The 20115-nt window shown below is 40.0% G+C and overlaps 1 protein-coding gene across 2 annotated transcripts; it reads right to left on the bottom strand.

Moving 5' to 3' along the window:
• Positions 1–1962: 1962 nt before the first annotated feature.
• On the bottom strand, positions 1963–11796 carry cop1 (COP1 E3 ubiquitin ligase). Of its 2 annotated transcripts, none has more exons than XM_029623728.2 (20): positions 11090–11796; positions 10735–10794; positions 10495–10592; positions 10195–10259; positions 9856–9975; positions 9394–9462; positions 9219–9278; positions 8917–9008; positions 8674–8734; positions 8293–8407; positions 7848–7983; positions 6678–6821; positions 6352–6460; positions 5877–5955; positions 5606–5722; positions 5295–5412; positions 4993–5117; positions 4558–4718; positions 3724–3768; positions 1963–2873 (listed from the first exon to the last, which is right to left on the bottom strand). In XM_029623728.2, the coding sequence occupies exons 1-20, from the start codon at positions 11431–11433 to the stop codon at positions 2856–2858; spliced, it is 2136 nt and encodes a 711-aa protein (XP_029479588.1). In that variant the 5' UTR covers positions 11434–11796; the 3' UTR covers positions 1963–2855. The 2 variants fall into 2 exon arrangements, with proteins under 2 accessions (XP_029479588.1, XP_029479587.1); XM_029623727.2 differs by having other exon boundaries at positions 5877–5958.
• Positions 11797–20115: the final 8319 nt, after the last annotated feature.

Raw genomic sequence — 20115 nt, forward strand, 5'->3', positions numbered from 1 at the left:
GTGGCCTACTACTATTGCTTTAATTTATTATTATTATTGATATACTATTATTATTGATGCCTTATTGATGTTGGTCCCATCATTGTTGTTATACAATACATTACCAAAAGTATGCGGACACCTACTTGTCAAACATGTCATTCAATAATCATGGGCATTAATATGTAGTTGGTCCCCCCTTTGCTGCTATAACAGTCTCCAATCATCTGGGAAGGCTTTCCACTAGATGCTGGAGCATTGCTGCAGGGACTTGCTTCCATTCAGCCACAAAAGCATTTGTGAGGTCGGGCACTGATGTTGGGTGATTAGGCCTTCAGCATTGTCATGCTGAAACAGGAAAGGGCCTTCCCCAAACTTTTGCCACAATTTTGGAGCAACAGTATTGTCTAGAATGTCTTTGTATGCTGCAGCTTTAAAATTATCCTTCACTGGAACTAAGGGGCCTACCCCGAACCATGAAAAACAGCCCCAGACCATTATTCCTCCTCCACCAAACTTTACAGTTGGCACTATGCATTCGGGTAGGTAGCGTTCCCCTGGCATCCTCCAAACCCAGATTCCTCTGTCAGACTGGCAGATGGTGAGGCGTGATTAATTACTGCAGATAACGTGTTTCCACTGCTCCAGAGTCCAATGTCGGCGAACTTTCCACCACTCCAGCCGACGCTTGGCATTGCGCATGGTGATCTTATGCTTGTGTGCGGCTGCTTGGTAATGGAAGCCCAATTCATGAAGCTCCAGACGAACAGTTCTTGTGCTGACATTGCTTTCAGAGGCAGTTTGGAACTCGTGTAGTGAGTGCTGCAACCGAGGACAGACCATTTGTACTCACTACACGCTTCCGCACTCGGCAGTCCCGTTATGTGAGCTTGTGTGGTTTACCTCTTCACGGCTGAGCCATTGTTGCTCCTAGACGTTTCCACTTCACAATAACAGCACTTATATTTGACCGGGGCAGCTCTAGCAGGGCAGAAATTTAAACAAATTACTTGTTAGAAAGGTGGCATCCTATGACGGTGCCACGTTGAAAGTCACCGCACTCTTCAGTAAAGCCATTCTACTGCCAATGTTTGTCTAAGAAGATTGCATGACTGTGCGCTCAATTTTATACACCTGAGCAACAGGTGTGGCTGAAATAGCTGAATCCACTCATTTGAAGGGGTGTCCACATACTTTTGTGTACTTTGACAATGTAAGTAGTTTATGTCAACAAAGTCTGCTGAATTGAGAAAGAGATGAGAGAGAGATGCCTCATGGTGTGATTGGCAGCTGGGTCCTATTTTCTCTCCCTAAAATGGAATATAATGATGTTCTCAGGCTGTGACTCCGAGGGATGCTGTAAGCTCACTCAGAGGCAGTGCTACATGGACTCCTGAGGAGCATCTTCAGGCACACGGTCCACTTTAAAGGATTGCAGTAAGTCCACTCTATAGGGTTGCAGTAAGAGAGGAGGGTGGCTGTTACCATGGTGCTGCATGGGGAGAAAATTGAGCTAAAGGAGCTGTGCTGGAGTGGAATGGTGGAAAAATCGAAAAATATCTGATAAAAGGGATAGTCATGTGTTACATAAGTTAATCACCTTCTGATAACTGACAATTGCTGACTCTTATACCAGCAAAATAAAGAAGCTGCTCACTCAGTTAATAATTTAAGTTACAAGCCATGGGAATTGAGGGGTATAACTAAACACATACAAATAATGAATTAGAGTCAAAGTAGGATGAAACAGAAAATGAAATGTTTTTCTGTATATAATAATTATACAGGAACTCAAGAGGTGACAATGAAAACAGCCCTGCAAATAATTAATGTTAACTTGATTGTTCAAGGAAGCGGTCCCGTACAAACTGTGAAGATAAGTAATCAAGACGCAACTGTGAAAGTCAGGGAACATTAGACTACTCACTTTCAGTCTTACGTTCCTCCTTTTTAAACCAAGAATAACTCAATGCAAAGACAAAGTTCTCTGCAAATAATTTATTTAGGTATACAAATACAGAACATCTCTTGGTTGTTTCTCAGAAAATAGGTACATCTTGGCATTCTAGCAAATCCACTTGATTTCATGTGTTGGACGTGTTCTGGTTGCAACATGTATCATGATTTAATACAAAATGAAAGTATTTTGGAGACAGGATTTGTATTATCAAATACATGTTCACTGACAAAAGAAAAATATACTGTAACATGAGTCTCGGAGTCATTAGTCAATCTTCCGTTGCATTTTCAAACTCAAAAATTCTTGACTCTAAGCCATGCCACTGAAAGCTTGATTGCAGAATGAAAACAAGTCCAGTTAAAAGATGTTGCCATTGCATCAAACATAGGGGTAAACCAAAGACTATTGAAAAGGATGACAGATGTATACATTGGGTTGAAAATGCATTCATACAATGAGTCATTTTGCATTTTATTTTTGTTTTGTCTTGTGCTTTGGCCTTCTTGCTGGATGTACCTCTTATGAAATACACTTAACAAGTTTATTAAAAAGAACATTTCCATTCAATTTCAAATCATGTTAAGAGATGTTCTATTAGTCATTAACTTTATTCAAAGAGGCTTTCAAAATATTAATCTTCTACTTTTGTGCAGAAAAGCCCTCAATCTCATTCTGAATTACCGTACATACATCCACAATCCTAGTGTATGATGTACGCAAAGTCTTTTCCAAAGTTTTCTTGCTCATTAAAATCAAAGGACTTTGGTTTTATAAATTCTCCCAATCTGGTCAGCTCCTCAGATCTAGAATTGCAACGTTTCTATTCGACCAAGAAACTATACGCTCCAATCCCCGGACTGGCCATGAAAGAAACGGAGCCGTAATTTCCAGAGGCTTTGATGAGATCTGATGGACCTTAAACAAGCTCAAGTACCTATAGAGAAAGAAAAATACAGGTGAGCGGAAAGAATAAACCATGTAGCCTACATTTTTCCTAGGCTGAGAAACCTGATACTTGACGCAGCCACACCAAAAAAAATCCAATGACCCAACTTAATGACGTCCTCCAGTGATTTTTTTTACAATTTACCTGTGAAAAGTGATAACCCAAGTACACATACAGTAAAGTACACACTAAAGGGTAAAGAGAAAAACAGTGGTTTTTAGACAAACTTCAAGTAGGGCATTCATGAGTTGGTTTGATGGGAAGTTGTGATGTCAAAGAGGAGCAATAGAGTACAAAAAAGGAAATCTACTTCGTTCTTCTGTATTAGGCAATGTCATCTCTAAACCACCACTCTCCCCAGATATGTTTATTGCGGATCGACACTGATCTCAAAGACGACCTCTCTAGAATCCATGACAGAAATCCGTAGTAGTGATGGAGAACTTTAACCCCCGAGTTCCCAAACCAGAGAAAGACCATGCTAAATACATTAGCAGAGTCCAGGGCTCGGTTTCCCAAAAGCATCTTAAGGCTAAGAACCTTGGCAGGAGCATCGTTAAATATCCGAGATGGTCCATCTCTTTGTTATCCATCTCTCTGACTGCCAATAACTTCAGAACAAAGTTAACAAATGTTGCCAATGTCTTTGCAATTGATACAAACAAGCAATGTATTATAAAATGATAATTCAAATGAAAAATGTTCATGCAGTCACTGTTCTCTCTGCATGGTGTTTTGGGAAACTCATGTTATATCTTCAGCTGTCTTCAACACTCGTAAGCTTAAGTTCATCACAATTGGGAAACTGGGCCGAGTAAAATACAATCACAAAACAAACCTTGATTGTTCCTTGACTGTTTGCAGCAATCAGCACATTGGACTCCTACAAGAGAGGACACAAACCATGAAACTTAAATTAGTACTCATGGTTGATTGACACCATTATTATTACATTTCTTGATTATGCTTTTACTAAATGACAAATGTGGCCTTAAAGAGTCTGTATAAATGTATCCATAACATTCAAATGATATCATCTGGTAATTAACTTCTCATTTGGTGGATTTAAAAACATTTTTTTAGCTGAGCTATGCTGGTCAGGGAAATTCCGTGCAAAGAGAAAGGAACGATGTTGCTACCTCACTCGCCAAACAAGGTCCATGAATTAAGGAGCAAACTGAAGAGGAAAATCAGCTACTTTTGGAGAGGTCGTTATTAAAATGCTTCATTATTGTTGAAACCAATGCGTTTCAACCCATAGCCTTCATCAGGGTTTTTCCAAAAGGTGGTTAATTTGGTATTTCAACCCTGTGTTCTTCTATTTACCAACCATGGATATTGTAGGTGGGTTGATGCGTGTGGGATTATGAACATTATCTTAGACCAAACTGTTTGTGTTTTGAGCCAATCTTGTGTGTCAGTTACTTGTCCTTGTGTGAGAGAGTAATAACATGCTCCACTGGACAGTGGTGTCCTTCTGCCTGGAGGAACGCCCTAGTTTCTTATAGACCCTAGACTGGGACCATTATTAAGGTCACAAGAGAGGCATTTGTCGTCAGAAAATATTTTGTTTGCAGCCATTTCGAGAGGCGTAACCATAACGCAGACATATAAAGAGGATATCAGACATGAATCCCCACTGATCTGACTGACACACAGTTCTCACACTCACCCCGTCAGGCATAGCTCTCCAGCATACGGCACTGACAAACTCGTTGGTGTCATCCTCTTTCTTGTCTTTATCCAACACACTCTTCACAGTGTCAAACTTGAATGTCAGCAGTGTCTTGGACAGACCCTTGTAGTAGAGATAAAGTGAGTTGTTCTCACTTCCTGCAGAGAGAAGAATGATTGAACTCCAAAATCTGGCAGTTTATCAGATCATCATATCATATCAAAGTACTCACTACATTTGAAAGCACCCAAAATGCATTCTTAAACTGAACACATCCACAACTGGTCAATCAATACTGTCCCCAAACACATTAACTCTAAAGCCATATACGAATGTCAATCTGATCGTGTCAATCTGAGTAAAAGCATTTTCACATCCACTGAAGGACTTTTCCAGCACCACACAGGATGCTGCCAATGAGGTCCCACTTACCACACGCAACATAGTCCCCATTGGAGGCAAGGCCAACAAAGTTCTTCTCATTAATATGGCCCTTGAATGAGCGCAAGCAGTGGGGCTTGTTTACATTCCACAGCTTTAGCTGGCTGTCTGTTGAGCTGTGTGATACAGAAGAGTAACTGTCAGCAGAACATGCACTACGACTACCAAATATGGTAGTAATTATCATATCAGCGACCTAATAGGAAAATACTGTGACATTTTGGGGAACAGTTACAATATGGTCAAATGTAAAGTGTGACATCTCTGAACGTAATTTGATTGAGTTGACTTACGCAGATACAATTTCCTCTCCGTTGACAAACTTAGCATAGGATACAGCTTTCCTGTGGCCTTTGAACACCATGATGGGCTGTTTAGTGTTGCGGAGGTCGTAGTAGTGGACACAGTGGTCTGGGAGAAAAACACAAAATGACAGTAGTAAAATCTTTAAAGCATTTTTTTACGAAGTGCAATGCATGTTTCAATTCATCCTTCCCCCCCCAAAAAAGGTATGAAGTGCAATGCATGTTTCAACTCATCCTTCACCCAAATCAAGACCTTGGAAGAGGTTTGGAAGAAGAAGTAGCATCACAGATCAACCTACCCGCACATCCAAAAGCAAGGTGATACCTCGATGTGGGACTGAACTTTACACAGCACACATTTGCTTTGGCCTCGATGCTGGCGACTGAATTGTCAAGGTTGGTAGACCATAACTTCACTGAAAGAAACAAAATCAGATGCAATCCTAGATCAATAACAAAACACCAGAGATGTTGAGACTAGCAATATGTTCCCTTTAAACCCAGCAGGCATCTTGTTTATTAGGACCTTGGGAGAAGTGCAAACAAACAACTGCATCGCTTCAACATTACCTTTCGCATCATCAGAACCAGAGGCTAGAAGCTTGGGATCCATGAGGTTGAAATCGACACTCCAACATCTTTTCTCATGCTCCTGGAGGAACATCACAGGTGTGAAACAAACATAACTGATTTTTATAACGGAATAGATTTCCATCTATAGAGCAGTGTAAATTCCACCACAGCTAAAATCTCACTAGCCCAAGAATACTGGGGTACATACTTTAGCAAAGGTTTACTTTGAAGACAGAGTGGATGAAATATGTATTTCATACAGTACATCTGCAAAAGTGTCTGTTTCCATTTAGTAATGGATTGAGTGTAGTGTCCAAAGAAAATCAAACAAAGGTAAAAGCTTCTGGGTATAGGAGGAGGCCTTAGCAGCAACAATCTCCACAGCTGTGGTTTGTTTGTTCCATTGTATTAGAGTACGGTAGTTGTATTTGAAAGGGGGGAACCTCGGGGAATGAGCGCGCCAGGTGCATACCTGATAGACCTTTGACCTTTGGCCAGTGAAACCATCCCACAGGATGACTGTTCCCTCGTAGTCGCTGCTAGCCAACAGATTCTTGTGGTAGCTGCTCCAGCTGATACAGCTGAAATACAAAACACATGGGGATGTAAGAGCCGAGACCTGTTCTTCCATGTTTCTATGAGGATTAATGAATATCCTAGATCCATAAAATCTAGAACAACATTTAAAACAATCCCCAGAATAGGGAACCCACTAAGGTAATGAACATTGTTTAAGTGTGTCATTTCTATTGTAATAGAGATGGTAATTCTCAACATTAAGACAGGTTGAAAGGTCACCTGATTTTGGAGTTGCACGTCATTTCATTGACAGGGTAATGAATGTCCACAGCATCCTGGATCACTGTTCCATACTCAAACACCTTGATTTTCTTGGTGACGCCAGCGATGGCAAAGTAATCACAGTCACGGTCAAATTCAATGCTGCAGAGACAAGAGCGCAAAACAAACTCAATAGCCAATAAGAAGTTGCATCAAACAAGTAACAATGGTGAATTTAGTTGCGTGCAATGAAGCATTATTTCATAAGAAGCATGGTAGCATCTTAAATGGCCCCCTATTCCCTATAGAGTGCACTACTTTTGACCAGCACTGTATAGGGAATGAGGCGCCAACTGTGAACCACACTAAGTCTCCCATCAGATTGCATTAGTACTTTTCCAGAGATAGCGGTAGATAAGAGATAGAGCTAGCAACAGACACCGTGGGGCCTTCGGCTACACTCTGGTAGCAAATGGAAGATGTATTGTGATACAAGAGCGCTCTCTGTAGGTCAAATTGGATACTAACCATTAGGATGGTGCTAAATCTAACAAAAAAAATAAACGCAACATGCAACAATTTCAAAGATTTTACTGAGTTACAGTTCATAGAAAGAAATCAGTTCCATTTAAATAAATTCATTAGGTCCTAATCTATGGATCTCCCATTTGGGAGCCAGGCCCATCCAATCAGAATGAGTTTTTCCCCACAGAAGGGGTTTATTACAGATAGAAATACTCCTTTGCACTCCCCCTCCTCAGACAATCCCGCAGGTGAAGAAGCCGGATGTGGAGGTCCTGGGCTGGCGTGGTTACACGTGGCCTGTGGTTGTACCGACAAATTCTCTAAAATGACGTTGGAGGCAGCTTATGGTAGATAAATGAACATTTAAATCTCTGGCATTAGCTCTGGTGGACATTCCTGCAGTCAGCATACCAATTGCACGCTCCCTCAAAACTTGATGGATTATCTTGGCAAAGAAGATATGATCACCAACAGGGATGTAAACATGTGTGCATAACATTTGAGAAATAAGCTTTTATGTGCGTATAAAAATCCCAGACATTTTCCTTTGTTTGTTAATGAAACATGGGACCAACACTTTACATGTTGCATTTATATTTTTGTTCAGTATAATTAGCTAAGCCATCAAATGCTTTGTGTTTGACAGTTGAGGGTTGACATTACCTAGAGACAATACTGGAGCCGTTGTAGAGATCACTAGCATAAGACAGGGTCGCCAACGGCCGCACAGAGTTGTACCGTGTGAACTTTGAGAGACACTCCATGAAATCATCCAGTTGATTTAGGTTCCTGCTGTCATCTAAAAGAAGACATGACAAACAATAAATATCTAACCCTGAACACCATTAGAAAGTAAATCATGTTTTAGTTGTTTATTATTATCAGATTCGTCATTATGTCTTGCGAGCTCCATGCAAGTCAGCCAGAGGGCAGGAGCCTCAAGCCTAAAATAGATTCTGCAGCTCAGTCAGCTAAAAGTTCAACCTAGAGGGTTGTTGTTACGGTCATTTGTGGAAGATGCCATCACCCTTCCTCTTTTGGAATACACGGACATTACTTAAAAGGCTTCTCTGGGTAAAGTAAAAGTCGACGTAAACCTAGAGGGTACCTGTTAATCTGGTCATTCGGTTAGAGAAGTAGCATTGTTCCAGATCTTCAAAGTGCGCTGTGAGCCTCTTTCTACGTGAAGCCAGAGTACTGTTGTACCACGTTTGCCTCTTACCCTTTGGTAAAATAGAAAAGACACAGACAGACACTAAACACATGCATCTGCAAAATGTGAACCTGAACCACCAACATCAATGATTCACAACGGCTGTGTCTCGATTCTCCAACCTTCTCCCAAAGTGTAAACTCATACACTTTCTTGCATGGATTAAACACACCACCCAATGCTTACACCAATCCTATGCTTTTAAATCCATGACTAGAAAAGTGGAGAACAGGGACGCAACCTATGGCTCAGAAAACTAAAGTGGGTCAGACTTACCTGGGAAGTTCCACCAAAACCTGGTGGTTGACTCGGATACTCTGTCGAATCCATAAGACTACTGTAAAGGCAAGAATTTTTTCGTTACCGTAAATATATATCAGTGTCTCCTGTAAAAGCTCAACCTTTTCACAACGTTTAAAGGAAATTCATACAAAGATCCCAAATGTATATTCGGAGTCAGATAATTACTTTGGTCCTTTCACAAGACCAACTAAAGAACAGGACAGAATTTTGTTTTACCTAGGTGCAGGTGAGGGAGCCTCGAAATTGGGCACAGTGCTGTCCAAGTTACGATCCATGTCACTCATTGGTGAGTACAGTCCACTCATTTCCTAGAAAATGCACAATGTATTTAGTTTAAAAAAGAAAACTCCTCAAGACTTTACCTGCATTTCTGAACATTCTGGGGTGGTTTTTCTGGGACACAATAGTTTTTGTCCAGGACTATGCTTAATCTGTGTCAGGGAAACCAGACCTCTGACTGCTAATCCATTTCAGGAGGACAGAAATGTTAGGATAGCTAGCTATGTATATTATTTTACCTCAACACGCTTGATATCCTCCTCCAAAAAGTTTAGCTCCTTCTGCAACTGCTCCAGTTGCTGAATGGTAAAACACAATGTCACTCAATAACTAATGGTTATTTCCTAACATAGATTACTACTGTAAGTAAATATTGAAACATAAGATGAGATCTAAAAAAGATATGGGGCACACCTCTCTTTTATTTCTTCTTGCTTCTTTGAGGAATTCCATTAAGATCTGACGTTGAGCAGCTTGTGATTCCTATGGGAATAAACAGACAGAGTTAATGGTCAATCAAGGTATGACTACAAAGTCACTAAATAGGATTAATTAAATGTAATGTTATGAATAAACAAAAGAAAGTGTATTTGTTTGGGGGGCGGTTCAAGTTTCAACTTTATTTGTCCCAGAGGGCAATTGGTTTTGCAGCAAGGAGCGCATGAGAAGAAATACCTTGCTGCTGGTCGCTGCACGAGCATGCACACCTGGGTTCGATAAGGGGTTACGTTATGGTTAATGTGGCATAGTTTCAGCGAGGTTATGGTAAAGGTTAGGGAAAGGCATAAAAGTTAACATTAGGTGAGTGTCCCGCTGTCCGCCCACCATTCATTTTCTGCTGGTTAAATATATAGTGCTTAAACAAAATATGCATACCGCTTCCAGCTGTTTCTTTTTCTGTACAAGGAGTTCCAGCATTAAGTTGACATTAGCAAGATCTAGGTTCTCTTGGTCTGTGCCCAGGACGTCTTGAAACACTTGCCATCTTGACCCATTCTAAAAACAGGAGAAATATACAATTAGGCAGGTACTTTTGGGATATTGGGTTAACTGTTGGGTTCCTTCACTATTAGACCTCATACACACCAACAACAATTGCTAGGGGAAAGTTAATGGCAGTTTCCTGGACAGACTAAGCAAAATCATGGACTATGAAGCTTTTTCAATGAAGAGTCTCCATTGTGTGTAGGAGACCTGATCAGCTGAAGCACTTACCGGATGGTCCATCTTCAGCCGTTTTTCATCTGATCTCTGTTTTTGTTTGAGAATGAGTTCATTGACTGTAATAAATCAAAACAAGAGTTAGAATTACTACTGAGGAGGAGTGATGTATTGGAAAAGTTCAAAGATTACTTTTGACCAGGGCCCATACAAAAATATGGCAAACTATTCCATATTTGGTGCACTTTGGGTCAAAGCCGGTGACAAGACTGTAGGGAAGCTAGCTACACCACAGCCACCAACATATGTAGGACATTGTTTTCAAACCTAATCTATATCAACAGACAAACCTACCAAGAAAGTTTGGATAGAGCTGATCCACGTTGTCAATGATGTAGTTACATTTTGGGCACCTATTGCTGTCCTCCAAACTCTGGCGAATGCACTTGTAGCTGAACACAGAAATAGGGAAAAATGATTGATGCATTGGTGGAGGTTACCAAAGGAACTAGTTCATATTGATGAATGGTACTAAAAGCTATAGAAATTAAATGGGTGTACTGTAGCCTTGCCAATGTCATCAAGTTTGCTTACCAGAAACTGTGTCCACATTTTGTCATGTGTGCTTCCTCAATCATTTCAAAACAGATCGGGCTGAAAAGAAAATTCAATGCAACATAATTTGGTTAATTAGGAAAATTAACCTTACTTTGACAGTGTTCATCTATTGAAGTGAGAATAAATAAGTGCGAATAACCAATGAGTCTGGTTTAATGATATGCATTTATGAGCTGTTGTAGCTACCAGGCTAGCTAGCTGCCAAACGGACATTGTAAACAAGAATGCACTCAAATTGAGCTAGCGAGCGACATATAATTAGCAACCTAGTCAGCAAGCTAATTAGCTAAACAAGTTCGCAAAGTAGCTAGCATTTTGCAGGAAAACTCACCACACAAAATCGTTGCTTTTATCTTCGTAGGAATTCAAGAGACCATTGTAGAGAGGTGCTTGGTGGAGAGGACGTTTTCTGCTGGTGCCAGAAGAGGATGGACTGGGTCTGGTAAGTGTGGCTAAGCTTATTGGAGACTGGACAGCCGCTGCAGGTACGAGCAACCCATCGCCAGTTGTAGCCAGAGTCCGTGAGGGCACAACATTTGAAGAATTATTCACATTCGTACTGACGTTACCGCCTACGCTGGTAGCACCGTTAGCATTGGTAGTGCCACCGGTACTGCTGCTACTTGTCCCAGGCCCCGTTCCACCGCCAGTTTGCTGTTGACGGTTGCTTGACATAATTCAAGCCTGATGCCCAACTCTTCCAAGGCCAAAGACTTGTCTTGTTGTAGTTCACCGCATCCGGGCTCAGCAATTTAGTTAGTTAGCTAGTTAGCTTGCTAGCTAGCTAATGTTAGCTTACCAGCTAATGTGCTAGTGAGCTAAGATAAAATAACAATGTACGAATACACACAGGCTCGCTGTTAGCTAACTTCTTTAGAGTAAATTGTAAGCTTTTGTCAACAAGTCGACCATAACAAAGTTACAAGAATTATACAATCTTCACCGCTGTCCGTCTACGTTCAGGGAATTAGAAACCATCTCCTGGATCTCCTGGGTTACTCAGATGTCTGACACAAAACGAACCCACATTCCTGGCAAAGATTCATTACTGCCCCCTACTACGCAGGAGTAGTGCGTTATAGCTGCGAAGGTGAACCCTGCCTGCATTGAATGAATGCACCCACACCAATAAAATAGGAGATGCAACAAAATGTATAAAATCATTTATATCAGGTTTTGTACTTACATCTAGGATAGTATTGTGTTTTTGTGAAGTATGTAATTGACTTTGTATTATTTGGTATACATACAGTACCAGTCAAAACTTTGGACATACCTACTCATTCAAGGGTTTTTCTTTATTTGTACTATTTTCTACATTGTAGAATAATTGTGAATACATCAACACCATGAAATAACACATATGGAATAATGTTGTAACCAAAAAAGTCAAAAAACAAATCAAAATATATTTTAGATTCTTTAAAGTAGCCCCCCTTTGCCTTGAACTCTGTGAAGCATTTATTTGGACTGCAATTTCTGAGGCTGGTAACTAAATGAACTTATCCTCTGCAGCAGAGGTAACTGGGTCTTCCTTTCCTGTGGCGGTCCTCATGAGAGCCAGTTTCATTATAGTGCTTGATGTTTTTTGCAACTGCACTTGAAGAAACTTTCAAAGTTCTTGAAATGAATCGCATTGACTGACCTTCATGTCTTAAAGTAGGGATGGACTGTCATTTCTCTTTGCTTATTTGAGCTGTTTTTGCCATAATATGGACTTGGTCTTTTATCAAATAGAGCTATCTTCTGTATACCACCCCTACCTTGTTACAACACAACTGATTGGCTCAAACACATTCAGAAGGGGAAAAAATCCATAAATGAACTTTTAACAAGGCACACCTGTTAATTGAAATGCATTACAGGTCATGAAGCTGGTTGAGAGAATGCCAAGAGTGTGCAAAGCTTTCATCAAGGCAAAGGGTGGCTACTTTGAAGAATCTCAAATATAAAATATATTTTGATTTGTTTAACAATGTTCTGGTTACTACATGATTCCACATGTGTTATTTAATAGTGTTGATGACTTCACTATTATTCTACAACGTAGAAATTAGCAAAAATAAAGAAAAACCCTTGAATGAGTAGGTGTGTCCAAACTTTTGACTGGTACTGTATATACTTTCCACAAAATTCAGTCTGTAAAAATCTGCAAAGGTTAGATATTGACAGTGCCTAGAGAAAGCATTCACACCCCTTTACTTTTTCAAAAAAATTGTGTTAAAGACTACATTTTAAATGGATTCAATTGAGATTTTGTGTCACTGGCCTATACAAAATACCCCATAATGTAAAAGTGGAATTATGTTTATAGACATGTTAACAAATTCATAAAAAATGAAAAGCTTAAATGTCTTGAGTCAATAAGTATTCAACCCATTTGTTATGGCAAGCCTAAATAAGTTCAGGAGTAAAAATGTGCTTAAAAAGTCACATAATAAATTGCATGGACTCACTCTGCGTGCAATAATAGTGTTTAACATGGTTACAGGTAGCCTATTGGTTAAGAGAGTTGGGTCAGTAACCGAAAGGTGGAAAATCAGTCGATGTGCCCTTGAGCAAGGCACTTAACCCTAATTGCTCATGTAAGTTGTTCTGGATGAGAGTGTCTGCTAAATTACTAAAATGACAAATGTAAAAGTATGTTTGAATGACTACCTCATCTCTGCACCCCAAACATACAATTACCTGTAAGGTCCCTCAGTCAAGTAATGCATTTCAAACACAGATTCAATCACAAAGGCCGGAGAAGTTTTCCAATGCCTCGCAAAGAAGGGCACAGATTGGTACATGGGTATAAAAAAAGCAGACATTGTATATCCCTTTGACCATGGTGAAGTTATTAATTACAATTTGAATGGTGTATCAATACACCCAGTCAACAAAATATACAGGCATCTTACCTAACTCAGTTTACGGAGAGTAAGTAAACCAGGCAGGGATTTCACCATGAGGCCAAAGATGACTTTAAAACTGTTACAGAGTTTAATGGCTTTGATAGGAGAACTGAGGATGAATCAACAACATTGTAGTTACTCCATAATACTAACCTTAATAATAGAGTGAAAAGAAGGAAGCCTGTACACAATAAAATTGTGGCAAAGAAATGAACTGTCCTGAATGTCCTGAATACAAAGCGTTATGCAGTATATTTTGGCAAATCCAACACAACACATCACGGAGTATCACTCTTCATATTTTCAAGAATAGTGGTGGCTGCATATATGGATATGTGTGTCATCGGCAAGGACTATGGGAGGAAAACCTAGTTCAGTATACTTTCCAACAAACAATGGGAGGCAAATGTACCTTTCAGCAGGACAATAACCTAAAACTCAAGGCCAAATATACACTGGAGTTGCTTACCAAGATGACATTGAATGTTCCTGAGTGGCCTAGTTACAGTTTTGACTTCGGCTTGAATATCTATGGCAAGACTTGAAAATGGCTGTCTAGCAATGATCAACAACAAACTAGACAGAATAATTTAAAAAATGTGCAAATATTGTACAATCCAGGTGTGCAAAGTTCTGAGAGACTTACCCAGAAAGACTCATAGCTGTATTCACTGCCAAAGGTGATTCTAACATATATTGACTCAGGGGTGTGAATATTTATGTAAATGTATTTCTGTATTTAATGTTCAATACATTTGCAAAAATGCATGACATTTTTTTTCACCACTTTATCATTATGGGGTATTGTGTGTAAATGTGTGAGAGAAAAAAATAAATGTAATACATTTTGAATTCAGGTTGTAACACAATAAAATGTGGAATAAGTCAAGGGGTATGAATACTTTCTGAAGGCACTATATGTTTTTTGGATGTAAAGTTGTGGAGTTAGTGGTGGTGACCATACCTGCCTCATGAAGTTCTGACAGCACACAGCAGAGGGCATGATCACCTCTGTCACACTCCTCACCAAGGCTCATTCATGTGACAAGCAAACCATCTCTGTCCATCCACGCTTTATACTAAAATCTCTTTATTCATTCATCTATTTTCTTACATTAGAAGCAATTGGTTTACCTATTTTTCCATATCTACTCTCATTCAGTCAAAGTGGAGTATTGTGCATGTAGGCCTGCACAGCATTCACAGCAAATAATGTTTCCAGTGTTTTCCCTTGTGGAACAGATTTATGAACAGTTCCCTGTGTAATTCAATTAAGATGGAAAAAGGCATACTCAGGCAGAGGAAAAATACTGGATATCTTGTAGAATACATTCGTTTCTCTCATGGACCACCATGGCAAATGTTTATCCTTCCCTGTTCCTTCCCTTTCAAAACAACCTATCTGATTTGTATGTGCATTCATTTATCTCTATTTATGATATTTTTGAATATCACTGTAGCAAATTCATGCCAAGCAATGTTTTATTGTTAAAAAGGTTGGGGAAAATCCCAAAACAGAGGCTAGAGGTGCAATTATTATTATTTTTTGCCATGATGCTTAGTAAGTGAAAGGTACAAAAGTGCATAAAGTGAGAAGGTGCTTAGAAACTAAAGTTTATGTTACCTAATCATCATCAAGATAGAACCTACTCTCCGTCATCTCATACAAAAACAATATTACTACCTTATTGTTGTTCTTGTGTCCTTCTTCCTGCCATAATTAGCATTTGAAACACAACAGAGACAGTATACCTCTCTGAAGTAACCAATTCTTATTTACAACAAACAGCCAGAATGCATTCACTACTCACACAACAACAAGTAGCCCACACCTGCTACACATGTTTTATCCCTTTACTGTTGATTTCAACGGTTTTTCACTTGTTTTGCTGTGTTTGCAAAGCAACATTATAATATGACTTGGTGAATAACCTATTAATAAAGGCCCAGTGCAGTTAAAAACATGATTTTCCTGTTTTTTTTGTTCTTGATGCTATTTCCACACTATGACGTTCGAAATACCACTCTGAAATTGTGAAAATGATCTATGATCTATGATCTAAGATCTAAGATTGTTCTGCTATGGGTCAAATGTGCTATACATAACTTTTTTTCAGAAATGTATGAAAATGCTGTCAATTATTTTTGTTTGAAGTTGGATTGAACAGTGTAAAACAATCAGAATGGAGAAATTCCCATTGAAATCACGTATAATTTATGTTTTGCAACTCTAAGGCCCTGCACTGCTCCTAAGCATATTTTATTATTTAAAAAACATGAAATACCGTCAAATAACATCATACCATCAAAACTGTGAAAGATATCACCCAGCTCTATCCCCGAATAAAAAATGTACCTTTGGCTGTTGATTGGGTTACAACTTACTAATATTTTTTCTGTCACAGCATTCTACATTATAATCACAAGGTAAGGTGGGAGAGGGCAGTGAATATTCCATTTCAATCTAGCAAATTATGGTATAGATATCAAAGTGGTTCTGATGTAGTGCAGCTCATATTTTGTTTGTCTGTCCATTTCTTTCTGCAGGCAAGCTCCCCAACCCATCCAGGATGGGTTCCCTGGGCATCCCTGAGCTGGACCCTAATGGACTACACAGACTGCAGTACCACTCTGTTCTTACGGTCCAGATAGCCCCAGCACCAACTGACAAAGCTCCTATAGGTCAGATACCTGTAATGACTACCAATGTCTTGTATTGGTCATTCAGCCAATCACAGATAGATGAGTAGCCCCTGTCAATTGACAACTCTTTATAAAACTTTCAAAGGGCATGATTTAGCCACCACTTGTCCTGAAAATGAGTACAATACTGTATAGTCCCAAGATTGTTCTGCTATGGGAAAAAAGTTGTATACATACAACTTGTACATACACTCAATTAGTATTTGGTGGAATTGCCTTTAAATTGTTTAACTTGGGTCAAACGTTTCGGGTAGCCTTCCACAAGCTTCCAACAATAAGTTGGGTGAATTTTGGCCCATTCCTCCTGACAGAGCTGATGTAACTGAGTCGGGTTTGTAGGCCTCCTTGCTCACGCATGCTTTTTCAGTTGTGCCCACAAATTGTCTATAGGATTGAGGTCAGGGCCTTGTGATGGCCACTCCAATACCTTGACTTTGTTGTCCTTAAGCCACAACTTTGGAAGTATGCTTGTGATCATTGTCCATTTGGAAGACCCATTTGCAACCAAGCTTTAACTTCCTGACTGATGTCTTGAGATGTTGCTTCAATATATCCACCTAATTTTCCTTCCTCATGTTGCCATCTATTTTGTGAAGAGCACCACACCCTCCTGCAGCAAAGCAGCCCCACAACATGATGCTGCTACCCCCGTGCTTAATGTTTGGGATGGTGTTCTTCAGATTGCAAGCTTTTTCCTCCAAACATAAAGATGGTCATTATGGCCAAACAGTTCTATTTTTGTTTCATCAGACCAGAGGACATTTCTCCAAAATGTACGATCTTTGTCCCCATGTGCAGTTGCAAACCATAGTCTGGCTTTTTTATGGCAGTTTTGGAGCAGTGGCTTCTTCCTTGCTCAGCGGCCTTTCAGATTATGTCGATATAGGACTCGTTTTACTGTCGATATAGATACTTTTGTATCTGTTTCCTCCAGCATCTTCACAAGGTCCTTTGTTTCTGTTCTGGGATTGATTTGCACATTTCGCACCAAAGTACGTTCATCTCTAGGAGACAGAACGCGTCTCATTCATGAGCGGTATGACGACTGTGTCGTCCCATGTTGTTTATACTTGCGTACTATTGTTTGTACAGATGAACGTGGTACCTTCAGGCTTTTGGAAATTGCTCCCAAGGATGACCCAGACTTGTGGAGGTCTACAATTTGTTTTCTACGGTCTTGGTTAATTTCTTTAGATTTTTCCATGATGTCAAGCAAAGAAGCACTGAGTTTGAAATACATCCACAGGCACACCTCCAATTGACTCAAATCATGTCTATTAGCCTATCAGAAGCTTCTAAAGCCATTACATAATTTTCTGGAATTTTCCAAGCTGTTTAAAGGCACAATCAACTTAGTGTATGTAAACTTCTGACCCACTGGAATTGTGATACAGTGAATTATAAGTGAAATAATCTGTCTGTAAACAATTGTTGGAAAAATGACCTGTGTCATGTGTAACAGTATAGACTTTACGTCCGTTCCCTCGCCCCGACCTGGGCGCGAACCAGGGACGCTCTGCACACGTCAACAGTCACCCTCAAAGCATCGTTACCCATTACTCCACAAAAGCCGCGGCCATTGCAGAGCAAGGGAAACCACTACTTCAACGTCTCAGAGCAAGTGACGTCACTGATTAAAACGCCACTAGCGCGCACCACTGCTAACTAGCTAGCCATTTCACATCGGCTACACTCACCCCCCTTTTGACCTCCTCCTCTTTCCGCAGCAACCAGTGATCCGTGTCACGGCACCAATGTAACAGTATAGACTTTACGTCCGTCCCCTCGCCCCGACCTGGGCGCTCTGCACACGTCAACAGTCACCCTCGAAGCATCGTTACCCATCGCTCCACAAAAGTGACCTCCTCCTCTTTCCGCAGCAACCAGTGATCTGGGTCAACAGCATCAATGTAACAGTATAGACTTTACGTCTGTCCCCTCGCCCCGACCTGGGCGCGAACCAGGGACGCTCTGCACACATCAACAGTCTTCCTCGAAGCATCGTTACCCATCGCTCCACAAAAGCCGCGGCTCTTGCAGAGCTAGGGCTACCACTACTTCAAGGTCTCAGAGCAAGTGACGTCACCGATTGAAACGCCACTAGCGTGCACCACCGCTAACTAGCTAGCCATTTCACATCGGCTACACATGCACAAAGTAGATGTCCTAACCGACTTGCCAAAACTATAGTTTCTTAACAAGAAATTTGTGGAGTGGTTGAAAAAAATTGATTTAATGACTCCAACCTAAGTGTATGTAAACTTCCAACTTCTACTGTAAATATGACTTTTTTCAGAGAGTGTAGTAGTTGACCCATTCCCTATAACCTATTAGTGGGAATTGTCAACGGGCAGGGCTAACTGTGATTGACTGTATGACAATTTCAAAACACATGGATGGTCACCAACCATCCTCCTGGAGACCTACTCTCACTCCAACCGTCACATAGCACAACAGATTCCGCCAAGCTTCTTGTTAAGAAGCTAAGTGTAATTATGTGGGTGCAATAAGTATGAAATACTAACTCTTCCATCTTTCCTGTCACAGGATGTGATTATAGTTGACTAGAGTAATGTCAGTGTTGGAGAAAGCATGTGATGACAATGTCAATTTAACCACTACTTGTTTCTATTTTATACGATCGATGACTACTCTGTTGCTTCTCTATACCTCCTATTCGATTATGTTTAGCTAACACCCTCTTACTTTCACCATGATCTGTTTTCCTCTCAAAGAAACACCTTGAGCACATGTAAAACAAATACTTACAAACTTTCATTCTAACCTTGTTTATGGACTGTTTATTATGTTATGTAAATAACTGACAAGAGAATTTATCTTGATTGACAACAACCTTTCATTGCAGTCTGGTTTCTTTGTTCAACTTTCAACAGCAGAAAACATAAAAAATGTGTAATTGAAGAGTGTTTACGCATACTTTTTAAAAAATAAGTTAAAATCTCCAGTATCATCACAAAGTCTATTTCATAAAATCATTAAATAGACTTTGTGATGATACTGGAGATTATACCATATAATCTGCCATCTATTCATTGCAGAATGCAATGAGTATAGGCCAGGATGGTCCACCATGCAAACAGGGTGTTCTGGCCCTGCATCTTCTGGTGACCTATTGAAAACTGTACAACAATGATATAACAAATTAAGATGCATTATGTATGCCTTCTGTAATAATGACAAGACAAGGTAGCCAACTCACCTATGGAAGTTTTTTTTTTTCAGGGTCCAATTCCAGCTCCAACTGACAGGTAGAATATGATGTGCCTTTGTTGTTGTTGTTTTTTTGAAGGGTTGAAGGGTTGGGCTCTAGGCCATCCTATCAGCCAATCAGGGCTGTGAATGTAAATATCACATTTCATATTCAAATGGTTTTCAGACTGAGCAGTTCAGTGGCTCACAGAAATAAATGATTAAACATATATATAAATAAACACACACAATGAATTATTATACATAAAGTGATGATTTAAAAATAGAAAGAATGCATGGGGCTTTAAGTTACATTTGCCTCCAAACAATTGTGGGCCCCCTCTTTCATTTTCTACCAATGCTCTTGAAAGGGTCCCCCCCCTGGGCCCTCTCGCCATTTGTCCATCCGGCACATCAGGTTGGATTTTCCCCCATTCCTTTTCTGGTCACTCAGATAGGGGTTGGGGTTGGGCAAGCTCAAATGAAGGATAATCTCCTAGAGGTCCTTTGCAGTGGGGGATGAGGCCATTCACTTTTTTTTACACGT

The sequence above is a fragment of the Oncorhynchus nerka genome, linkage group LG20, assembly GCF_034236695.1.
Source record: "Oncorhynchus nerka isolate Pitt River linkage group LG20, Oner_Uvic_2.0, whole genome shotgun sequence".
NCBI lineage: Eukaryota > Metazoa > Chordata > Actinopteri > Salmoniformes > Salmonidae > Oncorhynchus > Oncorhynchus nerka.